General features: G+C 49.0%; 2 protein-coding genes across 3 annotated transcripts in view; both read right to left on the bottom strand.

Annotated features, from left to right (window-relative positions):
* Ppp1r37 (protein phosphatase 1 regulatory subunit 37) overlaps nt 1–2,166 on the bottom strand; it is a 35,826-nt gene extending 33,660 nt beyond the window's left edge. The window contains exons 1-2 of the mRNA XM_033766002.1: nt 2,158–2,166; nt 3–147 (exon numbers count right to left, since the gene is read on the bottom strand). Coding sequence (XP_033621893.1) covers nt 3–147; nt 2,158–2,166 — 154 coding nt within the window. The remainder of the gene's footprint in view (nt 1–2; nt 148–2,157) is intronic.
* The window catches only part of Gemin7 (gem nuclear organelle associated protein 7), a 15,090-nt gene continuing 6,004 nt past the window's right edge, over nt 7–9,092 (bottom strand). For both annotated transcript variants that reach the window (XM_033765846.1, XM_033765845.1), the window contains exons 2-3: nt 597–2,804; nt 7–163 (exon numbers count right to left, since the gene is read on the bottom strand). In XM_033765846.1, coding sequence (XP_033621737.1) covers nt 2,401–2,796 — 396 coding nt within the window. In that variant the 5' untranslated portion in view covers nt 2,797–2,804 and the 3' untranslated portion in view covers nt 7–163; nt 597–2,400. The remainder of the gene's footprint in view (nt 164–596; nt 2,805–9,092) is intronic.

The raw sequence follows: 9,092 nt of genomic DNA, 5'->3' as shown, positions 1-9,092 counted from the left end.
ACCCGCCGTCCCGGGGCATGGGCTCCACCGCTGCTTCAGGTGCCGCCTCCGTCCCCTCTCCTTGTCGTCTCTGTCGTCGTCGCCGGGAGCCCAAGCGCGCCTCCGCCGAGCCCCGCGCGTGCCTGCTCGTTCGTATTCGCACTTTCGCTAGAGACCGAAGAGTCTGCAAAGCATTAAGAGAGGCTAAAATCGATATAAGCTATTTTCAGGGAGATATGCCTAGCATGAAACATAAAGAAGGAAACAAAGAGAAGGAGGAAGCACGGGAAAAAGAAACGTGAGCAGCGAATCTGCAAAGCCGGAACTGCAGAACGCAAGGGGCGGACCGAAGTAGACGCCGTCTCCTAGAGCAGCGCGCAGGCGCGAACCTGAACCGCCCCGCCCCCTCCAGCCCCCTTCCAGCCCCGCCTCCACCTAGGTAACTATGTTCAGACTGTCGCACATTCGTCACGAGCCCAAATCACGGGGAGAATGGCGTTGACAGAATGAAAACATATGTTGGGCTGGAGCTAGGCCAACTTGCGAGGAGGGATTAAATGGCTAGAGACGTGGAAAGGAAAGGCGAAGGGGGCTCCGCTAATCATATGAATACGTACAGGTGACGGGTGATGACAGAGGGATCCTGTCTGGACACTCAATCTGCTGCCCTCTTTCTAGATTCTAGGCTTCGATTTGCGGGCTGCAGTTTCATCAGTAGTTCTAGGTATCTCGGCAGCTCCGCATAAAATCTAAATTACAGGGCCGGGAATGTAGCTCAGCGGCATAGCGCCTGCCCGGCAAGTGCGATGTCCTGAGTTCGATTCCCGGTACCAAAAAAAAATCTAAATTACAATATTAAATTAAATGCGAGTCCATGAGGAATATCCTATACCTGATTTTTTTTTTTTTTTTTTTAATGGGAGAAGAGTTCCCAAAAGGGAGAGATGAATCTGCCGATCCAAACACCGGGCAATGAAGGTAGATCACCAAACCATCACTAGCGCGAGCCACGCCCCCAGGGCACAATTCAATGCTCAGGTTTCGGCTCGGCACTTTCGCTATCCTTTCCCCGCCCACAGAGCCCCTACCGGCTGGTTGAAACCTTGAAAGGGGCTTGGGGCGGAGCAAGCCACCAACTTGCTAAGGCAGTCGGAGAGCTAGGCCTGGAACTCGCCAGAGGTGGCGTAGTGAATGGACTAATGGGGCGTTTGGGACTGACTGGCCCATTCAGCATCACCTACAAGCGCGTGTTCGCAACTAATAAAACAAATGTCTTTTATTCTTACTGGAAGGCTTCACTTAAATTCCGAACTTGAGAGGACTAAAATAGGGGACAGGAAGCCGGGTATGGTAGTGCCTGCAGGCTGAGGCAGGAGGATTTTTTTAAAGTGCGAGGCCAGCTTGAACTACAAAAACAAAAACAAAAAACCTATCTTTTCAACAGGGGACACAAACTACTTTAAATATCATCTGCTGAATGATAAGGATTAAATGAAGCATATATGGACTGCCTCATTAAAAAGCAGGAAAGGGGGGAGCCAGAGGACAATGGAGGTAGGGTGGAGCTTCATGCTAACCACTAATCCTCTGCTTTTTCTTGTTCACGACTTTCCATTCTCTCCACCTGCAAGAAACAAATCAGCAGGGGGCTGGGGATTTAGCTCAGTGGTTCTGCTGCCTGCCTCACAAGTGCAAGGACCCAAGTTCGAACCCTGACACCAAAAAAAAAAAATCAGCTGAGTGCAAGTCCACACCTCTCCACAGTGGGACCCCAGAAGTGACACCTGTGTGCAGCCACGTAACCCAGTGTGAACCACACTCCTTGGCTTAAAAAGAAAGCTCCACCCCTCACCCACCCAAACTGCCATAGTACAGATCTCCCCTTGAGAAGTTGTGGGGAGCAGCCCTGCACACATATCCAGGTTCCTCACCATCTCCACCCAGGCCCACAGGATCCTGAACCTGGATAACCACCCTACCACCTCCCAAAGAAGATTCCATCCCTCAGACAGCCCAAACATTTGAAAAGAAAACCAAGAGTTGAATTGTGCTGGGATGATTGCTTCTTTAACGGGACGGGAGCACTGGGGAATTTTGCAAACTCTTGAATACAGTTCCCCGCCCTACAGTTTGCCTTCCTTCAACCCAGCCCTCTGCCCTGTCTTCAGGAACTGGCACCTGGCCCATATTCGGTAGAGTTCAGAACTCGGAGGTCGAACAGTCTTTCGGTGACATCAGAATTCCGGGGGCTGCAGTTTTATTGAGTAGACCCTGGAGGTCCTCAACAGCCACAAATGCTTGGAGATTGGCTAGAATTCCAAGGGAACCCAGAACTCCTCAGGCCCCCGAGTTCCTGGTCAGGAAAGAAACCTGGGATACCGCAGCTAAGCCCACAGTGGAAGGGTGAACACAGTACTGACTTCATGGCTCGAAGGTGTAAGAAATAATGTCACTACAGCGAAGCAGGGCCTCCGCCTGTATACCTATGGGAGTCTGCAGCTGAGAAACGTAGAAGTTGGCCACGTCCAGGTCGGTGGCTCCGAAGTGGGCGGTCACATGCACACCCTCGTGCAGTGTGAACCTCACCTGGCGACCCACCATGGCCAGCAGGCTGCGCAAGTAGCGCTCCCGAAGGGCGGCTCGGGCGCGCTGCTCCCGGGATTCCTGGGATTGTTGACCTACAGGACACTCTTGGCTTCCAGGTGCTTCTGGCTTCAGGCGGGTCCTGCGTCCATCAGGGGCAAAGCCACGGCTCAAGCCATCAGGGCCGCGGGGGAACCGGAGCACAGGCACTGGAATGGCCAGAGGAGTCTGCATTGCACCAGCTGTTCAGTGAGGAAGGGCGGGGAGCCATTAACTGGGGCTGTGGAACGCGAGGAGGGAAGGGAAGATGTTGCCCCTCCCAGTGTCACATTTAAACTGTCCAAAATGCTGATTTTCCTCCTCAAACCTTCGCCATCCCGCCCCAGGAGCTGGCATCACTGTTTCTGCAGTGCTTTGGGCCAGAATCAAAGCGCCACACACACAAAAGAAGCTCTACAGAGGCAAGGACTTTGGTCTGTCTTTAGCATGGCTTTATCCCAGGTCTGGGCAGTAAGTATTTGCCAAAAACTAAACCCACTCCACCCCACCCACACACAGACTATCCAACCCATCAGGAGATCTCCTATTCCCAAAAGATCCGCACTCACACAGGAGCCCACTGAAAAGGTGCTGCTGGCCAAATCTAGAATGATTTCAACGTAAAAGTAATGAAAAGCACAAGATGGACCTAGTGGCACACACCTGTAATCCCAGCATTCAGGGATAAGGCAGGAAGATGGTGAGTTTGAGGCCAGCCTGATCATCATGACAAGTCAGTCTCAATGTTAAAAAAAATTTTTAAGAGGTTTTTTTTTTTTTTTTTTTTTTTAGGGTTGGGGATGTAGCTCAGTGGTAAATTGTTTGCATAGCATGTATGAGGCCGAGGTTTGATCCCCAGCAAGGCAAAATCAATAAATAATGAAACCTGGGCTTGATGGCACATGGTTGCAATCCCAGTATTGGGGAGGCTGAGGCAGGAAAATCAACATAAGTTCAGGGTCACCCTGGGCTACATAGTGAGTTCAAGGCCAGTGTGAATTACATGAGACCTTGCCTCAAAAAAAAACAAAATAAAGGGCTGGGGATTTAGCTCAGTGGCACCACACCTGCCTCGCAAATGCAAGTTCAATCCCTGGTACTGCAAATAAATAAATACATAAGGGCCTGGGATGTAGCTTAGCAGCACAGCACCTGCCTGGCAAGCATAAGGTCCTGAGTTTGATTCCCAGTACCAAAAAAATAAATAAATAAAAATAACAGTAAAAATAAGTTATAGCCTATAATTACTGAATAAAATAGAAATCCAGAATCCATACTGATAAGTGAATAAAGCCAGTCATGGTGGCACATGGTTATAATAATCCCAGAGCTCTAGGAGGCTGAGGCAGGAGGATCCCAATTTTAAGCCCAGCCTGGGCAACTTAGCAAGACCCTGTCTCAAAATAAAACATAAAAAAGGATGGTGAAGGGTCAGGGATGTAGCCCAGGGGTACCATGCTTGCCTGGTAAGCGCAAGATTCTGAGTTTGATTCCTCATACAAAAAAAAAAAAAAAAAAAAAAAAGTTGTTGAACCAGATGTAGTAGCACAAGCTTGCAGTCCCAGCATTGTGGAGACTGAGGCAGGAGGATTGTCATAAATTTAAGGCCAGCCTGGGCTATATAGTGAGAACTCATCTCAAACAATCAAAAAGAGAAAAAAAGAATGAAGATACCTACAAGGTCTTCCATACTGCAGAGTGGCAAGCGGAGTAAGGGCCATGAAGACCGTGGAGGTGGATATGGCAGTGTACAGGTGAGCCTGCTGAAGCAGAGGTGTCTGCTGGGAAGAGGACGTGTGCAGCCCTCACGGACATGCCATCACTCAGTGATCGAAGCCACCCTCTCCCGTAGTGGGACAGTGCGGACAGCAAGCCACTTCCAGCCAAAAAGGCTTACCAGGTGGGTGTGGGGCGCAAGACTGTAGTCCCAGCCCTCGGGAGGCTGAGATAGGAGGATCGCCATGAGTTCAAGGACAGCCAGGGCTACAGAGTGAGACCCTGTCTCAAAAAACAAAAAAAACAAAGAAAAACAAACAAGGGGGTGAAGGGAGGGCGGGGGTAAGGGGAAAAGATGAGAACCAAGACCTGTCACATAAAGGTAAGAGATCCCAGTGATGAATGTAACTGTACTGTATACCTAAAATGTACCAAGAAAAACAAAAAAAAACACAACACAAAACAAAACAGATTACCATACTCAAACCAAGGCACATTCCATCAAAGAGCAATGACAAACACTAGGCTGGACTCCTAAAAGACACCAAAATGCCACAAAAGACAAGGGCTTAGAAAAGCACAGATGACAGCATCCATACCCAGACACTGCTCACCCCTCCACCTTGGGCAACCTGTCACTTCCTTTGTGCCCTCAAGTCAGTGCGGCATGGGGCGCCTGACCACCTCGGTCAGCTCAATCCTTCCTCTCTCAGAGCCAGAGCACCAGGCCACTCTCAGCCCCAGCTATGAGGAGCTGTGTCCCTCCTGGGGCCCTGGGGCCAAGCTCCCTGCTGCTGCCTGCATTCCCTTCCCTCAGTCGCCTTCCGGACGGCCACCGTGCTTCGCCCAAGCAAGTCCCATTCCTGCTCCAGTGTCACCCCGCAATCAAGACCACCTCATCAATATTGCTGAGTGGGGCAAACTGCTTATTTATTTTTGCAGTACCAGGAATCAAACTCAGGACCTTGCGCTTGCAAGGCAGGTGGCAGAACCACTGAGCTAAATGCCTGGCCCTTTGTTGTTGCTGTTTTAACTCTTTGAGGCAGGGTCTTGCTATGGATATGCATTCCCATGGATATGAATTCCCAGCTGGCTTGGAACTCAGAGATCCTCCTACCTCGGACTCCCAAGTGCCCAGACTACAGACATGTACCACCACCATGTCCAGCTAAATTGCTTAAATGCTCTGTGCTTTGGTTCCCCACCTGTAAAATAGGGCCTTCTCTCAGAGGGCTGGCATGGGGCCTAAATGACCTGACCGCTGATGTTCAGCACACACCTGGGCTGTGTTAAGCGCCACCACAGTGATGCTGAACGCACTTGAGAAAACGCTGGCCTTGTGGGCAGGAAGACCGAGGACCTAGGTTTTAGGCAGCTGCACCAGCTGCTAGGTCCCTCCCTTCCCCTCTAAATACTAGTGAGCCTGGCATGGTGGCAGAGGCTTGTAATCCCAGATACTCAAAGGCTGAGGCAGGAGGACTGTAAATTCAGGCCCAGGCAGGGCAACTTAATGAGACCTGTCTCAAAACAAAAATAAAAAGGAGTAGGGGTAGGGCCAGGGATTTGGCTCGGTGGTTTCGCTGCCTGCCTCACAAGCGCATGGGCCCGAGTTTGATCCCCGGTACCAAAAACAAAACAAAACAAAAGCTCTTTCACCATTGTATGAGGTATCCTGGTAGCTCTTTACCCCAATAAAGCCTTGCCTGGAGAGGAAAAAAAAAAAAAAAGGAGTAGGGGTGTAGTTCAGGGTAGAATGCTTGCCTAGCATGCATCCATTCCCAGCACTGCAAAAAAATTTTTTAAAGCCTTGAGAATTGATGACACTGATGAGGACTGGGCACCCAGCACCTGGGGCCAGGCACACAGAGGAGGCCATTCAAATGATACTAGGTTTTATATCATTTTCTTTTTTTTTTTTTTGGCGCTGGGGATCGAACTCTGGTCCTTGCGCTTGCAAGGCAGGCCACTGAACCGCTGAGCTGAGCTAAATCCCCAGCCCTTTATATCTTTTTCAAGCAACACAAAAAAGTTTGTAAAAGAGTATTGAATCAAGCCAGGCCTGATGGCATGGGTCTGTAATCTCAGCACTCCAGGACCCTGAGGGAGGAAGATCAAAACTTCAAGCCTAGGGCCGGGGATTTGGCTCAGTGGTTCTGCTGCCTGCCTCCCAAGCACAAGGGCCCGAGTTTGATCCCTGGTACAAAAAAAAAAAAAAAAAAAAAAAAAAAAAAAAACCGCGTGGTGGCACACACCTATAATCCCAGCACTCGGGAGGCTGAGGCAGGAGGATGGCTGTGAGTTCGAGACCAGCCTGGGCTGCACAGTGAGCTCCAGGACAGTCTCAATTACATAGTGAGACCCTGTCTCAAAAAATAAACAAACAACAACAAAAAACAGATTTTACTGAAATAAATGATAGAGAAAATAAACTAGCAACATAGCCCATTCATTCATCAATATCAACTGTGTGTTTCTGTGAGGTTTTTGTTTGTTTGTTTCTGTGCATGTATCTGTGTTTTTTGGTTTTTTTGTGTAGTTTGGGTTTTTGTTTTTTTTGGGGGCAACAATGAGAATTGAACCCAGGCCATCATACATGGTAGGCAAGCCCTCTACCACTAGCTACATCTCCAATTATTTTATTCGTTTATATCTATGTATTGCAGTACTGGAGATTGAACCCAGAGCTGTCCCACTCAGCTACATCTCCACACAGTGTCTGTTTTTGTGGGTTTTTTGGCACTGGAAATCGAACTCAGGGCTTCAGGCTTAGCAGGCAGGCACAGTACTGCTGATCTACATCCCCAGCCCAGTTTTTGTATTTTTTATTTTGAGACAGGGTTTTGCTAAGTGGCTAAATTGGCCAGGTTGGGCTCATACATATTCCTCAGGCCTCAGCCTTCAGCTCTTTTTATTACCTTGAGGCAGGGTCTTACTAAAATCCCCAGGCTGGCCTGGAGTTTGGGATCCTCTTGCCTCAGCCTCCCAAGTAACTGGGATAGTAATCATGTGCCACCTAGCCATCCTATTATTTTATATACCCGGCAGCTCAGTAGTGTTTACGCCAGCGTCACTGCCATGTCACAGGGGCCACAATGTCATTAGTTATTTGTCAGCTCCATTACAATTTTATGGGGCCACCGCTGTGTGCTCCTTCACTGATGGAAAAATTGTTATGTGGCAGGTGACAAATGCTCCCTACATGCTGCCTCTTCACCTTTGAGAGAAGGGCATGCACGATTACTTCCCAACTCCATCCCACCCCAGGTAACGGGCTGGGAAATATCTGTTGAAGGCTTATAAAGATTCACAAGTTTCGCTGGGCATTGTGGCACACATCTGTAATCCCAACTACTCAGGAGGCTGAGGCAGGAGGGTAGCAAGTGTGAGGCCAGCCTGGGCAACTTAGGAAGACCCTGTCTTAAAATTTTCAAAGGCTGAGGATGCAGCTTGCGGTAGAACACTGCTGGGTTACTAGCAATTTTGTTTTGTTTTGTTTTAGATCCTCAGCATTGCAAGAAATTAAAAATTCACCCACCCAAGAACACTTATTCAACTTCATGGAAGTAGCTCTTGATTCTAGAATCTCAGAGCCAATTAAGATCCAAAAATATTCTACTTTATCCAACATGATCTACACACATCTGCATGCCCACTGCTCAGGGCACAGCCAGGGTAGGGCAGTCTTGGGACACACTTAGGGCTGAGATGATAGCCTGGTCCTACCCTCCTGGGCTCATAGTCCAGTGAGACAGATTCCTTTTGAGACCAGTGGAGTGGAGTGTGCAGGGCAGGAAGGAAGGAACGCAGAGCAGAAGGTGGTTTCCCCACCTGGCGGTTTTTAGGAAGGACCCCTAAGATAAAATCACCTCTGAGCGCTGGCTGGGATAAAAGAAAGAATCTCCACAGCCCCAGAGAGCTTCGGGGACAGCAGGCCAGTCAAGGGAACAGCCAGCTGCGCAGACCCAGCAAAAGCAGAGAGGCACAGCTGGGAGACTCTTTTGGGGGAGTCCCTGGGCCGTGCTGAGAACCTGGCCCTCTGCTGAGTGTGATGGGAGCCACAGGAAGGTTCAGAGAAGAGGCACAGATTGCCCGGTGGAAGATGATGGTGCTTAGGCGGGGGTAGGGACAGCAGGAGAGAAAAACAGGGTCCAATTTTTGTGTTTTGAAGGTTAAAAGCACTCAGTGATGAATGCACCTATAGGCTGAGGAAAAAGGAGTGAAGGGAGACTGCAAGGTTTTTTGCCAGATGGAAGAGGCCAAGATAAACAGGATTTAGGGCTAGTTAAATTATTTTATCCGTCCACTGTTACTCAATTTAGCCAAAAGCGAAAGCTCCCAGGACCTTCCTCCAACTCAGGTTAATAGTTGAGTGTTTTTAGAGAAACATCCTCGTGTCCAGGGTTAGTAAGCAACGAAGAATTGATGCGAATTAAGTAGCTGGCCAAAGAAATATGTTAAATCCCCAGATTAAACAAAATTAAACTAGGCGTGGTCGTGTGTGTATATAGCAGCACTCTAGGCAGCTGAGGTAGATGCCAAATTCAAACCAAAGCGGGGTCATTTAGTATTTTAGTGAGACTGTCTCAAAAGAAAAACATTTTTAAAAAGGAATGGGCCCGGGCATGGTGGCTCACACCTGTAATCCCAGCACTCAGGAGGCTGAGGCAGGAGGATCGCTGCGAGTTCGAGACCAGCCTGGGCTACACAGTGAGTTCCAGGTCAGTCTCAACTACATAGTGAGACCGTGTCTAAAAAAAACAAACAAACAAAAAAAA

This window comes from Fukomys damarensis, unplaced genomic scaffold (assembly GCF_012274545.1).
Source record: "Fukomys damarensis isolate Sample0158 unplaced genomic scaffold, DMR_v1.0_HiC HiC_scaffold_19, whole genome shotgun sequence".
NCBI lineage: Eukaryota > Metazoa > Chordata > Mammalia > Rodentia > Bathyergidae > Fukomys > Fukomys damarensis.
The sequence above is the reverse complement of the archived record's forward strand: the minus strand, read 5'-3'. Positions and strand labels throughout refer to the sequence as shown.